Source organism: Oenanthe melanoleuca, chromosome 4, assembly GCF_029582105.1.
Source record: "Oenanthe melanoleuca isolate GR-GAL-2019-014 chromosome 4, OMel1.0, whole genome shotgun sequence".
NCBI lineage: Eukaryota > Metazoa > Chordata > Aves > Passeriformes > Muscicapidae > Oenanthe > Oenanthe melanoleuca.
This window is the reverse complement of record NC_079337.1, coordinates 64216976-64244921: the sequence shown is the minus strand read 5'-3', so window position 1 is coordinate 64244921 and position 27946 is coordinate 64216976. Positions and strand designations below refer to the sequence as shown.

The 27946-nt window shown below is 40.8% G+C and overlaps 1 protein-coding gene across 3 annotated transcripts in view; it reads right to left on the bottom strand.

Annotated features, from left to right (window-relative positions):
- KDM3A (lysine demethylase 3A) overlaps positions 1-23982 on the bottom strand; it is a 29274-nt gene extending 5292 nt beyond the window's left edge. The window contains exons 1-19 of one of the 3 annotated variants that reach the window (XM_056489453.1): positions 23883-23982; positions 23170-23358; positions 20515-20664; positions 18280-18390; positions 16662-16764; positions 15945-16069; positions 15390-15462; positions 15221-15309; positions 12927-13078; positions 11358-11929; positions 9959-10160; positions 8301-8515; positions 5507-5659; positions 5194-5289; positions 4748-4875; positions 2894-3080; positions 2239-2408; positions 1228-1464; positions 666-837 (exon numbers count right to left, since the gene is read on the bottom strand). In XM_056489453.1, coding sequence (XP_056345428.1) covers positions 666-837; positions 1228-1464; positions 2239-2408; positions 2894-3080; positions 4748-4875; positions 5194-5289; positions 5507-5659; positions 8301-8515; positions 9959-10160; positions 11358-11929; positions 12927-13078; positions 15221-15309; positions 15390-15462; positions 15945-16069; positions 16662-16764; positions 18280-18390; positions 20515-20664; positions 23170-23340 — 3106 coding nt within the window. In that variant the 5' untranslated portion in view covers positions 23341-23358; positions 23883-23982. Of the gene's footprint in view, positions 1-665; positions 838-1227; positions 1465-2238; positions 2409-2893; positions 3081-4747; positions 4876-5193; positions 5290-5506; positions 5660-8300; positions 8516-9958; positions 10161-11357; positions 11930-12926; positions 13079-15220; positions 15310-15389; positions 15463-15944; positions 16070-16661; positions 16765-18279; positions 18391-20514; positions 20665-23169; positions 23699-23743; positions 23825-23882 lie in introns of those variants that run through there. The other 2 variants (XM_056489454.1, XM_056489455.1) reach the window with 2 other exon arrangements.
- Positions 23983-27946: the final 3964 nt, after the last annotated feature.

Below are 27946 nucleotides of genomic sequence, written 5' to 3'. Positions count from 1 at the left end.
GCCAAAAGTAGCTGATGAAGCCAAACATCTTCAAAGATAAAGTAACAAAAAAGAAAGGTGTGAGTCTTCCACCTCCCACTTTTCTTGCCCTAAGAAACTCCCCAAGCTTACTACTGGTTTAAACAGTAAAGCAGATCCTTGGATAAGGATGTGTAACAAACAGATAAAGCAGAACTTCAGATGCAATGGCAAGTGTTAATTCCCCTGGAAAGCCTCAAGCTCACCTCCTATAAATCTGTTTTTACACAAAATAACTTCAGTTCCTCAGGACTAAGAAGTACCTTCAAGTTAAAAAAGCAGAACCCATATAACCTGTGAGCACTACCCCTACATGTGCTTTTCTGTTTCACTGAACTGGAAAAAAGAAAGCTGGCAGATGAACCCACTTGCTAGGAAGATCTTAAATTTCCTCAGAATGCTTCCCTCTAAAAGACTAAATGCAGCAAAACATACTCCTGGAGGAGAGTACTTCATGGGAATGACAGTTTTTATCCAGTCCACAATCCTAGGAGCATAAATGTCTGCAATGAATCCTCACCACACTGCCCAAGGTGAGGAGAAATCCTTGAACCTTGTACAGTGCTCACAGATCCCAAATCTGTGCTAGGGCTGAATTAGTGCTGCTGAGTGTTTTACCTACTGGAACAAAGATTCAAAGTACTTACTTGAAATATCTTCAAAACCATCCCAGAAATCCCCTACAGTAGCTCCAGTGATGATTTCATTTGTCCTGCAGTTAACCAGATCTACTTCCTGTTGGCCAAATTCCTTCCTAAAGGACTCTGGTCTCCAGAGGTCTGCATTTAACTTGTGATGCACTCCTGACACCATTACAGGCTAGAAAGCAAAAGAATATATTTTGAAGAATTATTAAACACCAAAAATTCTAATTACAATAGGGTAATACATAAAATACATGGAGCATTTCAATGTAGGCATTTTGCAAAATGCTCTGTACATCCTACCAGAATTCTGCCTTACCCTGCATCTGAGCATTCTCTGTTCCAAACTGAGGCAGCTTTTTATACAGAGCCATAATTTCAGCTCTGTGTTTAGAAATGGGATTTAAACAGTAAAACAGATCCTTAGGTAAGGCTGTGCAAGTGCTCATGTCACACATTTGATGAAGGTTTAACATTGCTTATCACTACAGTGATTGTAGCTGTGCTTAAACTAAAGGACAAAGTACATGAATTGCAAACAGAAAAAGCAGGAAAATGAAAATACCTGTCCCTGCTTCCAGCACTCCCTGAAGACATTCCAATTGCTTTCATTGTTGGGATCCTGAAGACACAGCAGGCGGTTATCACACAACCAGTAGTGGGGTGTGTCAAAGCCCATTATCGTGGGCTTTATGGTCAGTCCTTGAGGTTTCTTAGGCAAGTCTGTAATGGCTCTATTTTGCACCAGGGAAGCAAAAATGTCATCAAGGATTTTGGGTGTACTCTTCAGTCCATTGTCTGTCTGATAAAACACATGAAAAAACAACAATAATAAATTAGTGCTCTTTTCTGTTGCCTTATCCTGCAGGCTTTAAAGAAAATATTTGCCACTTCAAAATTTTTTACTTGAGATCAAATCACGCAAAGAAACAAACAAATGCAGAACTTTGCTGTCTAAAAATGCACCACCATTAAATGCCAGTGCCATTTCTTCCATTTTGTCTACAGAATTCTGGCACAACAATTTCTGCTCTGATTTGCACCTCAGCAGCATGGCAGAAACCCAGAACATGCAGCTGGGAACAAGACTTGCTTTATATCAAAGAGCAGAAATTCAGTTTTAGCAAAGAACTCTTAAGGCCATTATTTTTCCCCACCACTTTGAAGCCACATCTGTAAGGTCAAACAAAGTCCAGAAACACCTGAAGGGAACTAGTCTGCAAATGAGGTATGGGGAAGACACCACAGAAGGTTCTTCCCTCCACCTGCAAGTTCACTGGTGTTTCTTTTTTGAGTCTACAACACATCCCAGTCAACGCAGCTGTCAGTCTCCAGCCAAGGGAAGTTAACCTGCTTTATCCCTTAGCTCCCAGCTCCTCTCAAGACTTGCTGGTAGTACCAACTAAGCTACCACTAACTGAGCACAAACACAAACTGAATTTCACTTTTCTCAAATGAAGACAGAATTTTACTTACTGTGACAAGAAAGTCAACTGCCTATGGCAGCTGTTCACAGGTTTAGAACAGAATTAAGCCTGGGATAACCCAAACCTGTAGGACAGAATTTTTCCTGTACCTTTCCTGCAGAAGAGTTGAGCAGGTTGCGCAGGAAGCCTGTGTTGTTGTTGCTCACAGGGGTCAATATTGCACTGTTGAATGTCTGCAGGGCTGCAGCTGGCTTGGCTAAGCTAGGGAGTGTCTGGAGAGGTTTATTTTCATTCTTTGAAATTGGTATGAGAAGTTTCTCTGTAATGAAGAAAGGAAAGCTGTGAGAATACTTTGAAATTCTTTTTCAAGACAATATCCTCCTAGATGCATATATGTATGAATGTACATATACATATTAATCTCCTTTCAATACATGCAGATAAAATATCTTTCACTTAACTTTCCTTGATAAACCAAAGTTTTTTAAATCCCACATTCTAAAAAAAAAAAGCAAAAACCAAACTCGCAAAAAACCAAACAAAAAGAAAAAAAAAGTATCCTCAAACTGAATTTTCAAGAATACTTGCATCAATGGGATTTTAATCCAGTTTTTGAAACAGAATATGCTAACCATGCCAGGCTCTACTCCAAGCCATTGCCATGGCCAGTTCTGCAGCACAAGCACTGAACACTCATCCCAGCAGGCAGATGACATCACTCAGCACAAGGCACTGATGGGTCTGACCTATATTCTTCTGACAAACAGCCACAAAGGGTTTGCTCTTCACTGGTTCTGCACATACCTTTGTTTTCTTTATTCACATTTCCACTTGTTAGGTTTGAAAACCAATTTAATGAAGGAGAAGTATTCACAGAAGCAGCTTGTTTGCTTCCAAGTGCTGACTTTAAAGGAGGATCATGTGTAGTGACTTGTGGGCTCAGGACAAAACTGTTGTGCTGAAGGCCAGGCCTGTCTCCAGATGCCAAGTGCTGAAAAAGCAAAGCAATAACTTGTTTAGACAAACACACTCTACACAAAGGGAATACAAGCAATAGCATGTCCAAACTCATTCTTTAAAAAGTAAAATGGTTTAGCCCTTCAAAACATGGGATCTCCACAAGAGGTCAGCATTGCAGCTCAGGATGAGGAGAAGACAGATCAGCAGGATTTGGGATCTCCTGACTTTAGGAGCAGTCAGAGTCCATCACCCCTCAAGAAAAGCACAGAGAGCCAAGCTTCCCAGATGTATTTTCTGGGATTGCTTTGGGAACCAAGTGCAGTTTTAACAGCAGTTCTCACATTTCTTTCTAGTCATAGCTGATGCTCAGGCCAGGGCTAAGCTGGAACTCCAGTTCAGAGGACTTCAGAGGTAAGGAACATTCCTAAATTCTTCTCAAGGTGGTAGCAGAAGTGTACTCAGCTGCCAGGTCTGAGCTGACCTGCCTGAGTGCAGCACTGGCCTGGCCAGCACAATCCAAGCACAGGATTGTCCATCTCCTTTGCAGCTGATTTAGCTGGTCATTTGGAGGTTCTAGGAACAGACTAACCAGAACCATAGCTTTACCCTGGAATTCCTGCATGGTGACATTTCCTCTCTCTGCTCAAGCAATTTTCAGCTAAGAAATTATTCTGCTCTTTTGTCTGCCTATCATTACATTCTCTATTTCATCTCTCACTGACTGCTGATGCTTGGCAAGGATTCTAAACATGACATAATACAAAATGCTTCAACCTTTAATGAGCTTATCCTCACACAACCAGGGCAGCAACTGGTTTAATTCTATAAAGATGTGTAGATAAATTTAATGCAGCTTTCTGTCCAGAATCACAGGAAATCTTGATTCAGAAGACTGAAGCCAGGTCAGTTATATGAATCAAAAGTTTGCAACCAACTATCTTCCACACTTATAACAAATGAAAGATTTTTTTGTCTCTTTTGTTCATTACTTAGACCAAAAATCAAGTCCAACCTGCTTCTTACACCTAAGGTAATATTTATTTTCAAAATAAGGCTATGAATAAGCATCTAACAAAATTACAATCATTTAATTCACCCTATTTCTTAAGAGATACTTCCAAATTAAGCTATTAATTTGTGCTGTTTTCAAAAGAAAAAAATACTGCATCAATTTATAAGTATCTTGTGAGGTTTACTTTTTTTTAATATACAGAGAAGCAAATCTACCAGATTGCCAGAGAGATCATTCTCCCTAACTCTCAAATTCTTTCATGTTTATTTCTTTTATGAATCCCAGTATTTCTCCACCTTACTTTTTTAGATGCTGCATGCACTATATCCCCAGGACCCAAGGAACAGCCTACACTTCACAACCATTCCCTCTTATCTGTTCTTCATATTCTTCTCTTAAGGGCTCTCTCAACCTAATCCCATTTTAGCTCTAAAAATCCTCACTGAGCCCTTTTCAAAGCCAGGTCAACCACTGAGGCCTCAGTGTCAAAAGTTCACAACGAGATTTTCCCCAAAACATGAAGAGCTGAACCAGAAAGATGAACAGTGAATACAAATTGTTCCCATGTGGTGGGGTTATCACAGAGGTCAGGGCTGGCAACCTAAAGTCAAATTAGCAGTGGCTTCAAGAACATGCAGTAGAGTCTGACACAAACTTAACTGCACAGACAGAGGCAGTAACAATACCTGTTTTGACTCCTCCTTTAGAGCTGGTTTTGATAGTGCTTTGAACTGCTTATTTGCACAAGGACAATTTGCCTTTATTCCCCATTTGGTTCTTACAGAGTGAACAATGTCACCAACATCATAGAGAGCTGCAGGGAGAGAACCATCAGTGAGCTCACATTCATCAAAACACGCAGCAGGCACTCAGACTTTAAGAAATTTTGTGTGTTGTGCAGATAATATGGGAATACCATTCATCATTAAACAAGCAATTTTGCTACTTCTTTATAAGGGTCAAAGATAATAAGATAGTATCAACACACATGGTATTCCTGCTTTGAATAATAAATTTTAAGCTTTTACTAACTTTACTACTAAAATCAAATCTCACTCAGTAGAGTATCAACAACACAAAACACAGCAAAATCCTACAGCACATTTTTATGCTGATCAAATATTTCCAATACCTTTTCCAGGAATAATTTGTGTAGGCATTAGATTCTCCGGTTCATGTACCTGTCCCTTCACACATTTAAACCAGGAGAAAGTATCAGAGTCATCATCTGTAAAACAAAACCATTACATTTTTTTTTTTTTTCTGTTCTGGAAAGCCACATTTTACTATTATTGATATATCCAACCACAGGTGTACAACCCATCCTTTTGGTTGGGAAGGCTTTTCTTTGTCTCATTTAAGGTTGCCATTCACTTCCTAGTTCAATATAGAGATTTTATTTCCCCCCTTCCCCCTTTGTTTCAGGTAGCAACAAGCACTCCCACCTTCGTGTGAGCTTTTCTTCCTCATCCTGTAGCAATCCACGCACACCCCAAAGCCACACTTGGAGCAGACCCAGTGCAGGTTGAAGATGGTGGTGTCACACACGTCGCACATCTCGCGAACGCCACGGACCGCGCGCTTCCAGGCCACCTGTCCTGCGGGCAGACACGGGACAGTCTGGTGTCAGTGCAAACAAATTCAGCATTTGCTAGTTAACTACAGCCACTTAAAATACAGACACAGGACTTGTTTTGTATTGGAACTCCAAACTGCTTTTGCTGTTACACAACAGTCCAAGCAATTGAGAGCAGTTTGTTTCCTCCTGTGTAGCACCAACCACTTATTCCTGACATGTGTTTGCCCAAGTTAACAAGCACACTGCTGACATTTTCCTCGGTGGAAATACCATAGCTACTTCAGGAAATAAATTCAGGTACTGCTGGCAAGCTAAGCTTAATGTGTAGCTTGCCACAAGCAGCTTGTCCTTGCTCTCTATTCAGCAGAATGGTGAGCAAGTAGCTGTCTTTCTTTTGGGAGGTTTTATGTGTTTGTGTTTACCTGACCTTCTCAGAATAGTGAATTTTCTTCTCTGAAGTGCTGACTGCTGCTCTTCAGGTTTCCTATACACCCACTCTATTCACCTTTCCTCATTCCAAGCCACTTCAGTTCACTTAAAACATCCCAAACATTTGCAGCATCTTGCAAAAAAATAAGCCCTTCCAGGGCTGTATTGTTTTTCTGTGAATCTGTGATTATGCAAGAATTATTTTAGCCTGATCTCCATTTCTTTATGTTGTGAACTAGAAAACTAGACTAGACAAAAAGCACACACCTGCCTCCTCCTACCACCTTCCACACTTTTAACTTCTCAAAGTCCTGCCCACAATGTTTGTTCATTTTAAAAGCAAGTTATGAGAGACTATGTCCTAATGCATGCCAAGAAAACCATAACAGGATCCAAGACATCTGTTGCTCTTCTCCTGAATAATGCCTATTGACTATGTATGGAACAACACTGGAATAGCTCAGGACAATTTGTTCTAAAGTAGGAGGTAAGAATTGTTTGACTACTTGCTTCAGAATTCTTCCAAGAGACACAGGTCTAAATATCACCAGCTCCATTCTTCTCTGCCTTTGAAAAACATGCACTATATTTATCATTTTCTAGGTCAACTCTCCAATTTCCCCCAAACAGGATGAAGGTTTTTTTTCCTCTTTTGAATGCCACTTCCTATCTTTTCTGAATCTTCTCCCTTTCTACTCCTCCTACTTTCTTTGCTCCTCTCTGTAGTTTGATCCCATCTCCTTTTGGCACTTGGTGGCCAAGGAACAATATGACCTAATAAACTGTTCTTTTTACAGTGGTCAATCTTTTACTTCACAGGGATAATACACCTAAATTTACCATAGCTTCAAGTCATGGTGGCAGAAGAATCTCCCTTTTTCCTGTGCTGACTGAGCACTCTCCCACTTAATTGTTCAAAGAACATCACATATTCAGACTGTAAATCACTTCTTTCCTGCCCAGGGCATTCAAAATAACCTCTATATTAATGAAAATGAGTTCCCTTACTATCACCAGTCAGGACAATAAAATCAAAGATGAAATAATTTTGCCCCTTTCAAGTCAGTTCCAGAACTCACATGTCCCTGTTTTTTAACCAGAGGATGTTTCTGGTAGCTATGCCAAGAGATGCATCCTCTGCTATTAAGAAACACCACAGCTCCCTTTGTTTCACAAATTCACCCAAAGCTTCATCCTCCCAAAAGTGTTTCTGTACTATATGTCTATACATCTCTCTGTAGCTACAGATAATTTGGTTCCACAGGCCTAAATATGCTGCAGCTCAAGAGAAGGGCAAAGCTTGCAAATTCCAAGGCAGCTCAAGGCAAGACCCCTCAGTGAGTATTTCTGGAATATCTCGAGTCTTCCCCCTGCTTTTGAAGGGCAATCAAGCTTGTTCAGCTTTTTTTATTCTTCCAGAACAGTGCAGTGACTGCCAAACAGAGGATCTTCATCTAATGTCAACACTCCACAAACACAGCAGACAGTGGCAATCTCCTAAACTGTGCTGTACTCTGGTCATGTACTTAAAATCCAGAAAACAAATTCAGTTTTAAAAGTCATTCTACTCTGAGAAGTGATTATGCAAGGCTGCAGACTTCCCCATTTGTCTGTCTGCTCACATTTGCTACAGAAATATTTTTATGTGGCCAAACTCCTGTGTTAGCCCTGTCTACACTAATTAACCTCCCCAGTCAGTTACCCCAACACCAGCACCTCTCTGATCTATGCCCAGTAGGGCTGCACACAATCAATTCTAAAAGTGCTACTGGAAACTTGCAGGTGGAGGGGGGAAAAAAAAAATCTCTTACTGACAGACAACATTGGTCCTACTTTATTGTAACTGCATGATGGACCTAAAGCAATCTAATAGAACCTGTGCAAAGTAAAATCTCTATTTCATTTTCATGCCAAGAACAGATTTTTGTTGTCAGCTACCCGGTGGTTTACTTTTCTTTTTTTTTTTTTTTACATTTTGTAACAGGAAAAGTAATTTGATAAACTGAGAAACAACTTCTGACAAAGAAGGGTGGAATTACCCTTCCCTTTCCCCCTCCCTGTGAGGGCTGACACTAGTTCACAGTGGCTCTTAACCATTCCCTTCCTGAGAAGGGAGAGACACTCAAGTCTTACATGGTATTTTCAAATATACACAATTAATTTTCACACAAACTTAAAGCTTCACATAAAGCTGTGAAAACACAGATGATTTCAATACAAGTTGATCTTACTGTGTGGTTCAATCGTTGACATGACTTCCTTTTCAGATATCACCAGCTGGCAGAAGTGGTCTCCAATGTTGGCAAGGATGTACTTTGCTGTGTCCAGATCTAGTCCCACAACATTTTTGGATAAAGGTAGCCACAGACTAATAGCCTCAGGGTCGTACTTATTTGGAGTTAAGAAACCTTCCTCACGCAGTATTCCATGCTTATTAAACTGCAGCCTGATGGAAAAGGGGGAAAAGGAGAAAAAGGTCCTCATCACCTCAAATGCTGTACTGGTTTAAATTCATTCCAATCTGTCAATGCTTGAGTGGCAAATGTGTGTACTGTGTGTGGCAAATGTATGCCAATGAATTTACTCAAAGGTTACAACAGACATGGGTAAACATACTGGTCAGTGGCATTAAGCACGTTCAATGCACTGCTTGCTTTAAAGAAGAAAAGACTGAAAACATCCAGGTTTTTTGTTAGGAAATCTACCTTACACAAGTGGTTCTTTATTCTCACAAAACCAAATCAGGTTTACAATTTTTAAATTGTACTGGCATTAAGACCACATATAGAGACGGCAACAGCAATAATTTTATCTAGGACTACATACAACTCTGAAGAGAAGTTAGAATGCCTTAAATATAGAATATATTTCAGTAGCAACTCACTTGGAAGCAGCTGTCAAAAGCACCAAGCAAAAATTGACTAAGATATATTCTTGAGTGATTCTGAATAGGTGGAAAGAATGAGATCTTTATTGTTAGTAGTGTCTTAAATGGAAAACATGAAGAGTTCTGCTCAGGAACACTTTACTAAACTCTGTAGAGGAAAGGTGACTTCTGATGATAATGTATGCTCACTGTAGTGTTAAGTGTGCCATGAGAACATGTGCTGGCAGCTGCTGTCATCAGACAGATGCCATCTTCAGACCTGGGAGATTTCACATTCAATAAAAAGGGATAGTTCCATCAGTTTAAAGTTCTAAACCAAAGGATTCATCTGATGAATTTGATTTGTACTGTAAGTCTTACCCTGAGAGGATGAATTAGCATAGTCTGTTGTTACTTCAGTCTCACACATCAGATTATACAAAGATTTACTATAGTAAAATCTCTAATCTGAGGATAAATAACAGATTAGTAGCACATCTGTATTTTTTTAAATGTTTAGCAACAAATCTGAATTCTAGTGGGTGCACAGATTAAATGTTTCCATGGCAAGCTAATAGTCTCCAGCGTTCTGAAAGTCCATAGCCACTTACTGCAACTCTTCCACAGCTGGGGGTTCATAGTTAACATTTCAGGTGTCCAACCATTGGGAAACCTGCATGGAATCCACCCTCTCATTAGTATCTTCAATTCTATTGAGCTGCAGCACTCAAACTAAACTCATGTTATCCTACTGGCACTCAGCCCAGAACAGCAAAATAAAGAGCTCCAAGTCCTGCCAAAATATTTTCTGCTCAAATGAAGCAGTTGTATCATTTCTGAGGGCTAAAAAACCATAGGCAGCCACTCATTAGTTGAGCATATTGGTCTTATAGCTACACACCAGCACTAAACAGCTTTAAAACAGAGACCTACATGAGACCATTCTGGCCAAATCTGGTTGGTTTTTTTTTTTGACCTTCCACATTTAAGGAATTCCAGGGTGTTTCTGTAGACTGCTCTTACCTTCTGAAGTGGAAGAAGCGGCAGAAGACGGTGGAGTCCCTCTGCTCCTTGTTCTTGCGGTAGCTGTCCAGGCGGCACTCGCGGCACTTGTGCAGGTGGGGGGCAATGTTATTGCAGGAGCCGTCCTGCACAAACGCCTCCCCGCTCTGCTGCAGCTTCTTCACCTTGGCAGCATCAGACAGAATGGACTTGCGAACAATTACTGCAGGGAAGAGCACCAGCATCAGAAAAGCCTCAGAGAAACGCCAGCAAATGTATTTTAGTGAGAGATCCAAAGCAACTTTTCCTCCAAGTTTCACGTTACATTGAAACAAAGTTATGCTAAAAATATTTGCAGTTGGCAGAAACTTCTTCTCCAGTCAGCAGAAACTGTCTCAAGCTGCAGTTCCAGCGGAGTCACACAGTCTGTGGACCCCAGTTTGAGCTCCTTTCACTTTTACACAGAGGAGCATTTTGAAAGAACATTTGTTTTTAAAGGATTAGGGCATGCAGCAACCATATTTCACAAGAAATGGGGACAGTACAACCTGGCCATTTCTCAGTCCTGTTTTCCCCCTTCATGATGCAACAGCTTTCAGCATCTCACTGCAACAGATGCCAAACACTTCCCTTCCTCCTACACAACCAGTGAGACCTTGCAGGGGACACAGCGACTGCTTGGCTTGCTGTGTATCCATGCTAATTATGGAACAGCACACAGTAATCCAAGACCAAGCAACAGGAGATAGGAAGGGGGCAAAAAAAAAAAAAAAAAAAAAAAAAATGTAGGGGCATTGCCAGAATCCTGAACAATCAGCAACAGCACCTGATGCACAGCAGGACACACAACACCAGGTGTCCAGCTCCTTAAACAATCACAGCCTTCCCCCTCCTGTCCCATGTGAAAACCTGAAGAACTCACCAAATGGAAAAGAGGAACAAGATGGGTGGTTTTGGGGCTGAGTGGGTTCTGGTTTTTGGTGGTAGTGGGTAGGTTTTTGTTTTGCTCTCATGACAGTTTTTAATGAAAGCCCCTCTCGAACAGAGCTTAGTTGAGGACAACTTCCATCCCTCACCATTGTTTGTAAAATTTAGGACCACTGCTAAAAGGTAGTCTCATGATGCCATCAGCGTCTGTATTCCAAACAGAACCTTGTTTTTGTAACCTCTTTTGCCATTCTGTTCTTGCATATTTTGTAACAACTTATTTTAAAAAATTAAGTCCTTTTCCTTTATCAGGAAAGGATGTTTCTCCAGTCTACTGCATTCCCATCATAAAAGAATGTACAAGTGACTCAAATTCCTGATTTACTCAAACAATTTAAAACACTAATTTTGCATATGCAACAAATTATCTAATTCTTAGTTAGACAGAAATTACAAGAACTTTCAAATGACAGGAAATTTTAGAAAAACTTACTATTATCCTGGACCTTGGCACTTCCAGTCCAAAAGCTTTCACTTTCATTTCTATCACAAAGAATCTCATTTGAATTTCTTCGAATAAAAAACTCCACATCTGCAAGTTCATCAACCTTGTTTCCTTTGTGGCTGCTGTGGCTGTTGCAGCTGCTTTGTGATTTAACCCCACACTCATTGAATGACAGAAGATGAGCATCTGAGGTTGAGGGTCTGCAATCTAAAGTTCTCTGCAGTTCAACAGTGCCACTGCCTCTCGGTATTGCTATGGAAGGGTTGGGATGCTGCAACTGCTTCATGGAAATGCATTCCTTGGGAAAGTTTGTTGTGGCCTTCATGAAAGGTTCATTAGTATTCTTCATGTTGGTTCCCTTTTCACTAGCTGAATCAGCCAAAGATGAAGATCTTGAGATTTTCAAAGAGGTATATTTACCATTTAGATCACTAGGATTTTGTGTTTGTTCTTTAGACATAAACCCCACTTTAGGAAAGGCTGTCAGATCTTCTGTCAATGGTTTAACTCCAGTATTCAGACAGGAAGGATGAGTTTCTGGTAAGCTTCGCCTACATGTGCTGAAACACAACACGCAATAATTAGGAAAAAAACCACAAACATGTCAAACAAATCAGAGCATCAACTGCTCAATCTAGCCACACTTAAAACTTAAAGAAGAAATTATGTTATTTAATTAAGTGCTTTGAGTTCTGATGTATGAGTATTTTGAATTTTGTGTGAGGCTAAACAGGTTTGTGTTTTTCAGGTGTTTTATCTGGGTTTCTTTTTTTTTTTTAAGAGTTATAACAATAAAATTCTACACCCATGTAGGCACACACAAATTTGGTTATTGGTGCTACTCCACTACATCCTCTCACAATTAAATAGTTGCTTTCTCATCTTCTCCACACAACTGCTGAAAAACCAAATGCATTTCATTCTCATATCTGGCAAGATTCTCAAGGAACTTCTGACTGGCAGCACAAGTCAATATGCTGGAGACTGTAAAACCTCTCACAAAAAAACCTCTTTAAAAAATCGTATTTTCCACATTCAGCATGTGAGAGACAACACTAGCAGAAAAACCCCTATTAGCACTTCCAGTTTGGATTCTCCTGTCACACTGTTTCTACCATTAGATCTATTTTGTGACAGAACTGCAGGTAACAAAAGTTCAAGGGCAGTGGTGCTCAACAGAAATATAACTGAGGACCTGTAGTTGACCTGCAAGAAAGCAGACACCTGCCTGAACATGTCCTGGTTTTCTTGGGGGCAGGAAAGGAATGTCTTTGACAAAGCAGCCACCACACCTGTGTATCCATTTACAGATGGGTACAATGAAGCAGTGATACCAGCCTAGTGATACTAGGGACATTGAAGGGCCACTTCCTTAAAGATAAATAAGAACACAGCATAAGGAAGTAAATCACATATCCAGGGCAAGCAAGTCTACCACTTTTCTATGCTGGTATTACAGAGGAGTAGTTACTACAGCTCTTAAATTGAGTTCAGAGCTAAGAATCGAATTCTTTTTGGAGTGAAGAAGTCTGAGTAAACATAAAACTGCTTCCTTACCCCTGAGGAGTTTCTGCACCAAAGTTGGGTGGTGAATTGGCTGGCAGGGGCAGGCCTGGGTGCCTTTGGTCTTTATTTGCAGGAGTACATCCCAGCAGTGCTTCACCCAGCACAGTTGGTACTGACTGCACATGTCCCTGACTGAGAGAAACCTGCAGGGAGATTTTAACAGTTAGGAAAATTCAGGATAACAAATTATGGCTTTGCAGGGTTCAGCCTGAAAGGAAAAATATATTAATACTCTTTCTACCATGTTTAATAAAGCCAGTTAAAGAGTGACTCAGTTCATGAGTTGTAAAGACTTTAAAGTCTCCTTTTAAACCTTATAGGTTCCATGAAGGACTCTTCATGTTAATTCATTTCCCACAGTTAACAACAAACTTTTTGGGGGAAGTGTATTAAGCAAGTGGAAAGGAAGACAGGAAGCTATGCTCTTTGTAACTGCCAGTGCAATGATGTCTCTAAAGTAATTGCAGTAACTGTCAGTCAGAAACAGATTTCAGCTCAGCTAAAAATCCCAAAGAAAATCAAAACTGTGAAGTCTGACAGCATGACCAAAGATTGAGATGTCAACCTTCTTGCAGCAAGAAAATCTTTACACCAGAATTCTATAAACTGTTAAGTAAAGAAATCCTACATTGATTAAATCACCATCCTAAGAAATTTGTAATTCATTTAAGAATGCAACAGGCCTACCAAATTAGCAAGTGTCTTTAGAGCAGTAGCTTTTCTGTGGGGGTCCTTCCCCAGCTCCAACATCCATATTTTACTCCCACATGCTCTACTTACTGCTGGGAAGTTACACTACAGGCTTGTTAGCATCAGCTCCAAAACATTTCCTTTTTGCTTTGTATTACACAGCTGTCAGGCACCAAGTCAAACTCTCAGAAAAGTGCTGCAGATAATTAACTCCACACAAGAAATCAGTACTATCACATACTTATTAACAAAAAATATGGCTTCAGATAATCACTCCCACATACTCACATCCACCAAAATCAGAGTAACAAATAGCTTCTGGTTTCCTTACACTCACTGTAACCACTCTGAAAAAATGGTTGCAAGGCATTTCCCAAAGAGTACAAAAATGATAAATTATCCAGTCCTTTGAAGGAAGGTAGACTGGAAATGACAAGTAAATAACTTCACTACTTTAAGGAAAAACTATGGTAAAACAAGTTATGAATTCAGATCATGGTAATTCTTCAACAGGGCATTTGGAATGTGAAATACAGACCAGCTTTGTGTGTGTCAAGCAGGCTGCTCAATGGCTGAATTATGCAGAAAACTGAAGAAAGGCAAACTGAGCACCAAAAGCTGCTAAAGGTACCCAAGCACCAGCTGTGGAAACACAAGACTGCAATCCTTTGCTATTCCCTGCTGCACACTGTTTCTCAGCAGTAAATACAGGATAGGACACTCTTCTTGAAACTCTTATCCTGTGCTTGTTACTTCCTGTTGGTTCTTTGTGAGGTTGTTAAAGATATCCACACCATCAGCCAGATATGCACAACTAACTCTACACAGGACTGACTGCACAGAAGCAACACAGCCCTTTCTCTCCCATTCCAGAGCTTCCTGAAGACTGGCTACTCCTGCCTAAAATGCAGGCTTTGGTCTGAAACACAGGGGCAAAATTACAGGGCAAGTTTGAAGTACTGCTCTTCAGCCGAGCCATGATTTTTCACTTGCATTTCTACACTCAAGTTACCCAGATTGTCTTTTGACCTTGGTGAATTTACTTAGCTCTCAGTTATACCTGGCAGGTCATTCACAAGATAAATAAAACTGGACATGGGAGTACTATAAAAGTCACATCTCCCTTTTGTACTGAAACAGCCTTCAACTGCTGCTTGTGCAGCTTGAACCCTCAAAGCATCCAAGTGCAGCTGAAGGTTTTGGGTTCAAGTATAAAAGAGTAAAAGTAAGAACACAAAAAGCAAAGGTTATAAACTTCAAAACTCCTTTGTGTTTTCTTCCACTGCAAGAATATATGACCAGGCAGACCAACTCCTAAGCAGAAGGAAGGGAAAAAAGCACAGTAAAAAAAAAAACCCAAACAAACAAGAATCAAATAAACAAAAACCCCACCAAACTAGCAACATTCAGCAGCTTTTGTTCCAATTATCACAAGGCAAGGTGTTCAATTCATGCCCAGGCAAGTTTAAAAGAACTCACACCCTCCAAGGGATTATATATTTATCATTCTACTACCCAATCTAATCCTTATTTAAGATGTTTTGAGAAGTGACAATCATTATGTAACAGCCATATATAACAGAGCAAGACATTACCTCAGGAGAAGATTTTGTGTGTTTAGCATCAACACTTCCATTGTTCTCAGATGACTTCCTTTTCACACCCCCAATTCTTTTAGATTTGTCTGGAAGAGAAGGTGATCAAGATTAGTCTATCACAAATAGCCTACTTAATGTTTGAAGGACAAAAAGTAATAGGTCTTACCACATTTTCCATTGTTGTCATAAATTATTTCAACATGAATTAATTCTGGATCAAGAGTTTTTAAAGCTGGAATCTTGAAAAAGACAGGAAACAGAAGAAGCAATTTAGAGAGGTAAAACTCTATTTGAATACATTTATCTTAGATGTGGTGATATGGACTAAGCTTAGACACCTAACTTGTAGGTTCTTTGAAAACCAAGCTCAATTTAACAACATACTATGTGAGTGTCTCTGCATAAAAACACAAACTGGTGTTTGAGAGCTTGGTGTTTGCTGTCTGAACAGCACAGACAGCAAAGAAACCAAGATCATGTTTGCTTCACTCTTAGAATAAAAATTCCAGGTCTCCCTCATTTTTCACAGAAGGACATTTGTTATTTAATAATCTACCAGCAGCATAAAGAAACACTTTGGGTTATATTGTTCTGCACTACACTGACACACGTTTAAAGACTACAGTAAAGGCAGAAATAAAAATGGTGTTGGAGGTGATATAAATAAAAGTTTGCACTTATTCCCCATATCCATTTGTAAACCATTGCAACTTGTTCCTACCTCCTGACAGTTGACTTCTAGAGTTCTTGTAGCTGGATTACCATTGACAACAACTGCTGTGAACCACTGAGTAGAAGGGTCCAGGCTATAAATCCTAATTTTTGAACCAATGATATTTTTTCCACCTATGAGATTGGGGAAAAAGAGAACTTAAGACAAAGGAAGCATGAAGATGACCACAGCTATCAAAATGAGTTTTCCTGTCCTTACAGTATGGGAAATGAAAACTGTAAGCTGTAATATTTACATTCCCACAAAAGTAATGCCTGCATGTGCAAGCACATAATTACAAATATGCTGGTATGAAATCAGTAATTAAGAATTTAAAGCTGGCAAACAAACAAAAATTTTAAATTTGACTAAAAAAGGAAGCCTCTATACAACATCCTGAAGTTTTCATTAACAAGCAACAAACTGGGAAAAAAAATCAAATTACTTCAAACAATAACTCAATTTTTGAGAATTGCTACAAGTTTGATCTAGTACAAGTACCAGGCCATCTATATGTGCCTGAACACTTACTCTTACAAAAGAGATACCTCAAACATCTACAATCCTTCACATTGTGCATTCACTGCTGTGAGAGTAAAAATCAGTATTTTTAAAAAGCTTTTATTCCCTAGAACAGATTACCAATTAATTAAACCAAGACTACAAGGATTTCCCTTTGGACTTGAGCATTTATTGCCAGTTTTCTGCTCCACAGTATGCCTGTACCTTGGACCAAGCGTGTCTCATCAAGGTGTTTCTTAACCAGAGCCTGAATTTCTTCATTTACATTTTGATCATCCTTAAGAGAAAGCCTGGAACTGTCCATATCCTATTTCAGGGGGGAAAAAAAGAACAGAAGTTTACATTCAAGATAATGCTTTTAACAAAATCCCACAATATTTAAGAACAAGGTGGCATCAATTCATACAAATCCAATTCTCATTAATCTGCTCCCCATCAGTTTTACTATGTTGATAACATACTAGAAGATAAGAAATTGTTATCACTAATTTGCAACAAGCACAAGTGAGATCTCCAAGCCTATTTTAATATTGTTCTGAAAATAACCCAGCTTTGTTGTACTCCCATTGCTAATGAGAATAAGTTTAAGTGAACCATCCATTCTTAGGATTTTAAGTTGTCAGAAGCAGCAGCATATTTGTCCTGAGCAGATGCAAATGAAAACAGTTTATGTTTCTATTTATGATAATGCCAGGATCCAGTCTGTCTCAAGACCCCATTACAAAATGTTTACATGAATGAAAACTGAGTCAGCTACATTTAAATTATTCATAATTCTTCTGCATAATATATGTGTATTATCTTTTCCTCTCAAATTCTTGAATGAGAATTGATTTTGAAATGGAAAGGTCACAGCAAGTTTCTATCCAAGGCTCTAAGAGTGCAAATAAGAAAAGGGTTTGGGGTTGGGTTTTATCTTCTTGTCCCAGGCACTGCTCTGATATTTGTAAGAAGCAGAAGACTGAAGAACTAGAAGTCAATAACCTGTTATTCAAGATGCCAGTAAAGCAATCTTTTCCACAGCAATGCTGAGATAAGGCTTCTGCAGAAGGAGATCTTGACCCTGCTGTTGAGCCCACAGAAGCAAGACAACCATCTACAACTCAAATTTGGTTTTTAGTGACTCTTGTCAGCTTCTCTAAAGAACGTGTGTATTTGCTGACTGTTAACAAGTCAAAATAGAACACTAATGATGACACGACTTGCAGTCTCAACATGGGACAACCATTACTACTTTTATTTTGGATTGTTTACAGGTCTTGAGAATAGTCTCCTAAAAAGGCTAAACCCTCTATCTTTAGCAGATAGTATTCTCAAACACCTGCCCAGGGACAATTGTGTCAACTCATCTGTACCTAATATTCACTAACAAACTTTCCCCTGGTGCTCAATAAAAGGACTGTAATTCAAGCATCTCATTGACATTCTGCCCAATTCCTCATTTGTTCAGGATTAGCAGTGATGTGCTTCTGTTAAATAGCAAGATTTATGCCAGACATTCCTGCAACTCCTTGCACAGTAATGACAGTCATGTTCAAAAGAACAAAGGGAAACTATTCCCAAAATCAACATGAAACTGCTGAATAACTGTCCTAGCACACTCCCTTCTCCAGCTCTCCTAAGTGACCCTGTCCTGAATCAGTTCCAGAGGGATTTTAATCAGACACATTACATTCAAAACTGAAATTCTGAGTAACAGAAAAACATCTACTAGAAGTTTTTACACATCCAAAGCTTGTATTTCGATTACATTACCCTGATGCATCCTAAATATCAAGATAAGAGATTCATCTTTCATCTTTACAGTGCCAATCAAGGTTACCTGGATGGGCGTCAAGAGGTCTTTAGAAAGGAAAACACATTTCTCTTCACCCAGGTAGCGCACTGAAACCAGTGATCCCATTCCAGCCTTGTCCACTAAGGACTTGTAGGTCTAAAAAAAGTGATAAACGTGTTCTCAGAAACAGAGTAAGAAGATCTCATCATACAACATCTGCATTTAAAAAATTACTTTAATTTTGCTTCTATTTCTCTGTTAAGTCACCACATGTACATGCAACTCTTGAAAACAAAGCTAGTTTCCAATAAAACTTCTAGTACACACCTAAGGAAAGTCAATGGACTCCACTTGAAATTAATTTCATATATCAGGATGAATTAGGAATTCAGGTATAGATGACTATCATTAGCAATTAATCATTCATGTCCACATGAAAAATTTATTAATGTAATAATCCTAATTACAGATATATTACTAATAAACCTCCTTATGGTAGACTGGGGAAATAACAAGGAAATCAATGAATGTCTAAAGCATAGTTTACAATCAAGTTCTCAAAACTTGTGCAACACTGATAATACACTGAAACCTTAATTTAGGCACGTGATGATTTGGACAGCCTCAGAGCTGTTATAACACTGCAGTGCAATGATGGAGTTGTTTTCAGGTATATACCAAAGGCTTTAAGAAGAGACAAGAAACAAAAGTTTCTTTTAAAAGCTTCTGAACACTTCCTAATGTGTTCAAAATTAAATTTTGTCTAGTGACAGTAACAGATCTGAGAGGACAGATACCAGGAGTCTGGAACAACAGAAGTGGCAAGAGCAATTCTTCCCTACCTGGAAAGTGTAATTGTGGCCATTTAATAAAAGGAAATAATTCTGATAGGAGAAGACCTTTCTTTGATCAGTGCTTTAAAAACTCAGATACTCTTTCTTGTCTTCACTTTGGTTAGGACAGCACCAGCAAAGGGACAAGATCCCCACAAAAGGGACAAGAGTCTCTCCAGGGCTAACTGGGCATTACAAGATTTCTACACAGCTACTCCATTTGCCAGAAACACACTCTCCCATATACTTGAACCAATAAGTTGTGATCAAGTTTCAAATAAATTAATCCACACACCTCTTTTGTGACCTCTGCTTTCCTGCCCTATATGATGATAAAGGGAGAAAGTCTTTTTTTGCCAAGGCAAGATCCAGGACTGGCCTACATATGATCCTACATCTTCCTTTGCACAATGAGCATTGAAACATGTACCCTGCATGAACTAACACACAAACACCTCAGAAGGAAAACCTTATGCCCAAACTGAAGACAACTAAGAACTATTCACATACCTGGAAATGGACAACAGCTAAGCTTAAATATGAAGGTTTTCAGGAGAAACTGCTAATATTAATACACAACCCAGGAAATAAAATTAAGGATTTCTATTTCCAATTCCTCTCCCATTCTATTGGGTCCTACTTACAATAAATACCTGCTTAGATTGACTTTACTTAAGAAAGACCATCTAAAATACAGCAATATGAATTACAATGCACACTATACCTAGCAAAGGTAGTAGCTTTAAAACACAGACCACAGCTTCAGCATAATTCATGTTCAGCAGGTTTACATGTTTGCATCTTCACTTATCTCACTACTTTCTTGAGCAGCAATATCCAAAGTAGTCAAGTACAACTATACTGGCTGAATACATTAAGAAATGTTCCCTGTTCACCTCCCCTGGCTAATTTGCCTATTCAGCCATGCATGGCAGGTACAGAAAGCTTAGTTCTCTCCAGTATAGCTCAGTTGTTTGTATGGAGAAAATCTAAATCTCACAAATCATTCATGCCAGGCAGGCACCACATAAGAGAAATCTGAATTATTTTTGTCTCAGGATCAAGAATCACTCAAGCATTAACTTAAGGCAGAGTCAAAAACTTAAAATAAAAACACAGGCTATCCTTAGAAACCTGTTATTTACACTTTTCCTCTCTATTCTTAAGAAGAATTTCACGGAAGAAGAAACAAAACATGAGACTAGAGGAAGAATTAGTTAATGTACAGAACAGTGGTTTGAGAGAGAAGCCAAGTCAAAAATATATCCTTGTGTCCACCAACTTCAAATGCTGATGAGCTCTGTCAGCTCGAGCTGCACAAAGAGATCTTCTTCCTTCTCAAGACACCCAGGAATGAGGCTGCACTTGAAAGTCTCACTGGTGACAAGACTGTCCCCAGAAGGTGGAACTGCAGAACCAAACTGAGTCAAGCCAAGAGTGTACTTGCCATTGCAGGCCACTGGACAGGAGGCATGGACTGGGTTTTTCTTTCAGCCAGCACCAGCTTCTGCTCCACCAGGAATGCTATCATCAGCCGGCTGTAGACTTCTATCCATCTTCGCTTCTCCCATGATTCATCATCAAATTCTACACAAATCTACAGAAAGGAAGCAAGGAATGAGTGATGACATGTAAGATTCAGACACATTCAACATGCAAAAGATAAAACTACCAATTTACCCACAAATAAAAAAAAAAAATCATTAAATGTACTTATAATTCCAGCATGATTATTTCCTGTCACATAATCAAGCAATCACTAAAGCATCCAAGGCTGACCCAGTATTTTATAAGTAACAGTCAATGTTACTTGGTTTATCATCACTACTGTCACATAAAATAGTATTTGCACTTAACTTTACAACTTCCTATCTCAAAAAGCTTCATGCTGCTCAAGGATAGTGAAATATGTTAACACTGTGACTGTGTTTACAAGTAGCAAAAAATACACACAACACCCCCTAAAAAGTCCACTAAAACTAAAGGACTGCCAACAGTAGTGGTAGATGGATTTTCCACAAACTCTAGAGCACTAGAATAAACAAGCTGGTTTTTTTTCCAGAAACATTAAAAATATTAATCCCAAAGAGTAACTCCAGCCAGTTTATAGAAAGCACAAATGACAGTAGGACAGTAAAGGTGATCAAATTATGTAATGTGAAGAAGGTCACTTCCTGACTGCTTTTAACTGCTATTTATCCTTTTGAATTTCAGAAACAACTACACAGCTTTTTCAAAAGGAAAACAATTTCATTGCAAAAACATGATGGTTTGACCAACATCTCTGGGATAGCATTACCCTAATTTCAAAGGCAACATGGGAGATCAGCAAATTCTTGGGAAAGACCACAAATACAACTTGGCCTGAATACAGGAATTGGAACATCTTGGTAGAGGACTCTACTCTTGGAAAAATCATTCTCTATTCCCGAAGTGTACAGCAATCCAGCTTAAATACATCTAACAAACAGCACAAAAATCTCACTTGAGTGAATCTCAAACATTTCCTGGTGTTTTATCATCCCTCTCAGGGGAACGGCAAGTGAAAACATGCACACAAACAGCATTACCACAGCCAAGAGTCATCGAACTAATGGGTGCAGAAATTAACTTAGTAATTTTGAGGTGCACAGAAACAATGAAAGAGATAAGCAAATAAACAGAACCAGAATAGCTTGTTTCCTCTACTGCATCAACACTGCACACACAAGAAAATAGAGCTGAGAGAATAATTTCAACAGATGTTGGCAGTCCTTCTATACAAAATAAAAATCGAAATAAATACTTCTACTCTTTTACAGGAGAAACACTTAATTCTCCCCTCTCAGTCCATTATTATTTTGGATCTATCATGCTTGTACAGAGATTCGAAGGAAAAGAGATGGGATGCGCTTTGGTACAAAGCTCTTCACACTTCCATTGTACACTCTGCAATTTCTTTTAACACTTCGACTGGAGAACACATCAAGTCAATCGCTTCTGGCAGAACCGTAACCAGCTACAAAGCTCACAATAGAGCCCCATCAGCACCTGCTCCTTCTCCTTTACAGAGAAAGTCCCTGCGAGTTTTCTGCGCCAAGAATCGCCTCCTCACTACCAGCACGGCACAGGGCGCAGCCCAAAAATGGACAAAGCTCCACCCCTGCCGCACATTCACAACAACAAGCCGATAACAAAGTTTACGTTTTCAAGAAACAGTTGGAAAGATTCAAAGTATCGTGTTGTTCGACAAGTAAAGTGTGTTTCTTCAGTTAATCAGCGGTCACTAAGTTCTCATTACAAAAAAAAAAAAAAAAGAGAAAATAAGACCGTTAAAATGGAAAGATGGTGCTGTTCTTGCTGTCACAGGACGGCCATCGAAGTTCTCGGAAGAAACAAGCACAATGTTCAAGATGCCGCTGCTACAATGGAGTTTTGTCCTTGGGGAATAGGCACAGTCTATACTCTACTAAGTGCCCAGACATGGCTAAATACTTTTAATGACTGCAGCTGCCAAATAAAGCCCCTTAACAACTTCACAGCCAAACCGTAAACATCGCTTGACTTCCACACAAAATACGCAGCTAACCAATTACACCACTCTTGCAGTAACTATCTGTTCAAAAACCCACTTGGTAATCATTAATAAGAAGAGGCCACCATGCAATGAGAGTCCGAGAGACCTCCAACACCAGGCATGAATCTGGTATGACTTTAAAACCTAAGTACTTGTTCATGACCGAAGAGCAGGAAAGAAAAGTCACCAATCCCAACAACATTGGAGGGTTTCGGTTTCAACTCTGTGGGTAAAACCTGTTCACAACTGGCAAGACCTTAAATCACCTTTAGGAAATAAACCATAGGCACAGAGGGTGCGGTAAAAACCTGCTTTTCAAAATGCCGGTGGAAGAATGCACATTTATAATTAGCTAGAGATAATTTGCGGCATTGGTACAAGCACATCGGGGACTCGGGCAGGGGCGCACATTTCCAAGCGTGCTGGCCGAGACGCGGTCTCCTCTCCCCCCGAGAGCAGCATGTGCACACACGTGTACACACACCCACAGCAACTTCCCCGGGCACACTCTCCATTTAGCAGGTCTCTCTCTAAGTTCCCGGTTACCTTCAGGTCTTGTTTGGATATGTCCGTGTGTGACACAGCCCGGATCCTGCCCGACTTCCAGGGCCATTCTGAGATGAGACTGGCGTCCCACGTCCTGTCCTCCTCCTCCGACAGGCAGAGGAACCTCTTCCCTACGAGCAGCGACCAGCTCCCCTCGAGCCTCAGCACCATTTTAACTCATCGGGAGGCCTTCAGCGAGGAAAGCGACGGAAGGGGGAGAGAAACACACAGGGCAGGGCGGTGAGCGCTTCCTCCTTCCTCTCCCGGCCGCCCCCCCCGCTTCTCCAAGCGGCTCCAGCCGGACCCCCGGGAACCCACGGGTCACACCCCCGCCCACGGTCCTGTTAATCACTATTCGGCGGGGGGGGGACACCAGAAGGTATTTCCAGAATGGCTGCAGCGCAGCTCCCGGCCATTCCCACCCCCGCCGCCTCTTTGTTTCCTCCTCCGAGAAGCCAAAGCGCCGAGCGGCAGCCGAAGGGAAGGAGCAGGAGACCAGGCCAAGCTCCTTCCGCTTCACCAACACCCCAGCCGGCTCACCCGGGCAGACCTCCAGCCCTGCCCCTGCCCTCACCTGCTCCCCCCCGGCCCCGCTGCCGGCGCACCCCGCAGTCACACTGGGCACGGGTCCCGCTCCCCTCCACCCCCCCGCCCCGACCGCCGCCGCGGCCAAGCGACACTGTCTGCGCCGCGCCGCGCACACGCCCCCTCACCCGTGCGCGCGCCCCCGTCCCGCCCTTCTATTGGCTGCGCCCCGCAAGCGGGGCGGGGCCGGCAGCGAGTCTCCTGCCGCGATTGGCCCGGAGGGGCGGGGCCCGCGCGCCCGGCCACACCTCCGAAACCGTTGCTCAGCAGATGGCGGATTAAAAAAAAATGAAAACGGTGTATCCTTCCGCTTGAGCTTCGAAGGAAAGAGTCCCTCGGGGCCGGCCCGCAGCACGCCCGCAGCAGAGCCGCAAGGGAGGCACGAACGCGCTCTGTGCCGCAGCGCCTCCCCAAGTCTGTGCTCCCGCCTCGGGAGCGCCGAGCCGCCAGCTGTGGGAACTGCCTTAACCGCGGCGGAGGGATCGAAGCGAGGCCAGAGGGTGTGATACGTCCCTTATACGTGCGGCTCGCGGCGTACTCAGATATAGCACAGGGGGCGGTGGCACCTGCGGGGCGGCTCCGCGCATGCGCACGGGGCGGGACCAGCACCTGCGGGAGTTCCACAGGCCGCCATCTTGTCATGCTGAGGGAAATGGGGGCAGGCGGGCCCTGTGGGGCAGGGAACTGGGCACGGGGTGAAACATCACAAAATAACAGCTTGCCCGAGGTTCCTGGGGAGGATGGCAGGCTGTAGAGGCCCTCCAGTTCTGGTTGATGGAGGGTGTGTAGTTGCATCTAAAAGCAAATGGCTTCCAGCAGCTCACACCTTTAACATGAGACCTGTGTGATCTTAGAAATAACAAGGCGAGATGACAGAATTGTAACTGGTTTGGGTTGGAAGGGTTCTAGTGCCTTGCTTCCCTCACATCGAAGAATTTCTTCCTTCTATCGAATTTAAACCTATTGCATTTCAGTTTAAAGTCATTCCCAATAAGAACCAAGGAGTTAAACAGAGAATATTACATGATCTGGGTGATGGTGTCCAGCAGTGACCCAAAAAGACACACATACTCCTCTACCATAAGACTTTCCCACTAGAGCATGTGGGAGGAAAAGATCAAAAGTGCAGAAAGTACCCAAGACAAAGAAGCTGATGACTCACTCAGTTTACTAAAAACTCACAATGCTCAGCTTGTGCTTTTTCCAGGGTTCCATCACCAGAGGTGTCTGAGCTCCAAAAACCCCCATCAGAGAGGAGTGTGGTATTCCTGTCGTATTGTAGTGTCATCCTCCATTTTCTCCTAGAATCCATTTCCACACTTAGAGTAAATGTATTTTTAAAGCCTTTCCCACCAATTTGCCTCCACTGATCATTTGCCTACTACATTTAAACAAACACGTTCGTGTATGAAATCAAAAGGCGCAAAAAATTCCTTAGGTGATGAGGAAATTGCTCTCTACTCCATGGAAATCAGACAGCCCAATTTCTTTGGCAACTGTAGGGAATCTCCAATGATTTCTATCAATGAGATGAACTTAGTAATTGCTACAATTTTCAGCAGGGAGAAACAGAAGAAATAAAAGTGAGTAGTGTAAGGATGGTAGATCAGCAACCATGTACAGTCTGAAGAGCCACTCATTAGCTGGCACTGAAAGAAAAAACAGGTATGTTTGCTTCTAAGATTTGAATATTTACTATATAAACCAGACCTGCAAGGTTGAATTTCTGATGTCAAATAAACCAAGCTAGATGTGAAACTACCAAATTATTTGTTTCATCGTGTAGACTTTATGTTTGTATAGCAGTGGCTGTACAATTGATACAGCACACCATGTAGGTTTTGCATAACCTAATTATTTAAAGCCCTTAGAATTTCTGCAGAGAGAACACTTTGCCTCAAAGAGTAGATGATTAATACATGCAGGAAGAGGGATGTCAGGTTATAATGAAGCAATATTGGTCAATGCAATAGATCAAGCTGTTGGTAACACTCCAGTTGCCTAATAGTATTTTTTTTTCCCCATTAGCATCAGAATAAAGGAAGGCTTTAAGGAGAGATTTGAACGTCAACAACATGAGTTTAGTGAATGAGCAGCTCCCACATGCAAAGAGTGGCATGGAGGTTGGTCAAAGCTGTTTTAAAATTTAATGTTTTGAGTAGGTCCTGGCCTAGAAGGCTGAGAGTACAGGGTGACACAATCCACAAATGCCCTTGAAAATGAGCTTACATAGGAAAGGATGCTAAAAGATTATGTGATCAAAAACAGCATTCTGAATGTACATAAATAAAATTAATTGACAGAGACCAGAAGAGAGGATGAGGAAGCAGGCAGAGCACAAGTTGACAGAAGCCTGGACAAAACTCAGTCATCCAGGTATAAAAAAGCTTTCAAAGTCCTGAAAGACTAGAGGTATTCAAACCCTAGGGGCTAAGTAGAAGCCAACAGAAACTTCAGTAGAAACTGAAGATGTTTTTCTTTTCAGAGAAGGTAATAAGCTACTTACTCCCCTTCCCTAGAATTCTTAATTTCTTGAAATTAAATATGGATCAAATATCTTTCTTAAATTATCTAGCTTCTTTAAAAGTTATAAATTAAAGGTAACGAGTAAAGTCTTGAGTCAAAAAGTGAAATACATAAAATTTTAAATTATTACTCTAAACATGTCTGAATTTGCTGCATCGTTTAAGAACTTGTTTCTCAGTATTACAACCATAGAATACAGGAAAAAAACATTGTTTTTCTTAACTAGTTATTTTATCACCACTTGTAATAGTCTCCACAAAAACAAATGTCTGTTAGAAATATTTTGTGTGTATATGCCCACCTTCAGTGTGTCAAGAGAAACATCAAAATGTTCATAAATAAGTTTCAGGCTAACCCTATGTTAATGGTACAGGTGCAACTGTCCCACTCTGGAAAACACAATGTCTGCTAAAGTACCTGGAAAACAAAAGAGTAATAAGCAGAACTGATTAAACTTCCAAACAGTGGGTTTCAGCCTGTTCTTCTGCCTGCAAGAAGTCTTGACCATATTTTTTCTCCAGCTGGCCCTACCTACTGAGTTGAACTGGTAATAGGTAAGCCTTTAGCTCCTACATGAGAAAGGAGTAATCTCTGCAAACAGGAGCTCTTTAAACAGTAACTTCAGAACACACTTGAATAAATTCTTCCTTTCAACCACCATTAAGTAACAGAAAATTTCTCTTGTGCGGGGTATCACTAGGGAAAAAGCAGAAGAGGCTTTGAGGTTTGAATTTAATTATTTGAATTTAACGGTTCAGTTTAAATTGGAATTTAGCAATAAAACTCAATAGCCAATTTTATGCCTAAACAATTGCACAGTCAGGCATTTACGCCTACCTCTCTGCATATAAAATCTGGATGTGCTATTCAAATATTTGTGCTTGAAAATTGGCCTCCCACTACCTAGAAATGTTTGATGTCACAGATACTTTACAAGAAAGGGACGTTTCAGTCAGAGAAGGGGCTGTAGGTAACATGTGTCCTTGCACCATGTTCTCCAAAGATGTTTTCCATCTGACGGAGAAGATTGTTTTTCAGGGCTCTCCTGCATTTCCAGGTTAAGCCTACAAATGTGTGTGCAGCTACAACAAGCAATGATTAGATTATGTTGTGGACTGGTTTTAAAAATCTCTGCTGTGGCAATATTTAAGGGTCTCCATTCTCAATCAAAGGCCCTCCAAAAATGGGGCTGTGCAAGCATAGAAGTGGAACATGGAGTCCTTTATGTTATAGTGATTCATGGTGGAGGTGTAAGGACATGGAATTAAAGTTGGAAGTACTTATGGCCAGGCTATGAAACCACCAGCTGTGCTGATAGCATGGTGCCAATACCAGCAGGGCTGTGGGTTTGATCCCTGTATGGGACATTCACTTAAGGGCTACACTTGGTGATCCTTGTGGGTCCCTTCCAACCCAGAATATTCTATGAACTGGATGCAGGGCTTTGGGAGATGACCTATTAGCACATTTCTCCAGTATGTCTTGAGATGTGGTGCTAAGGATTGAGCAAAAACTACCAGAAACTTTCTTATTCAGTAGCACCAAACTGATGTAAGTTACTCCCTATGTAGCTAATGTAGATCAGTCAGTGCCCATATCCAATCTAGCTCTAGTTATAGCAGGAAAAGATAAAAGCCTGTAGGAGCTCCTTACTCAGGTACAGCCT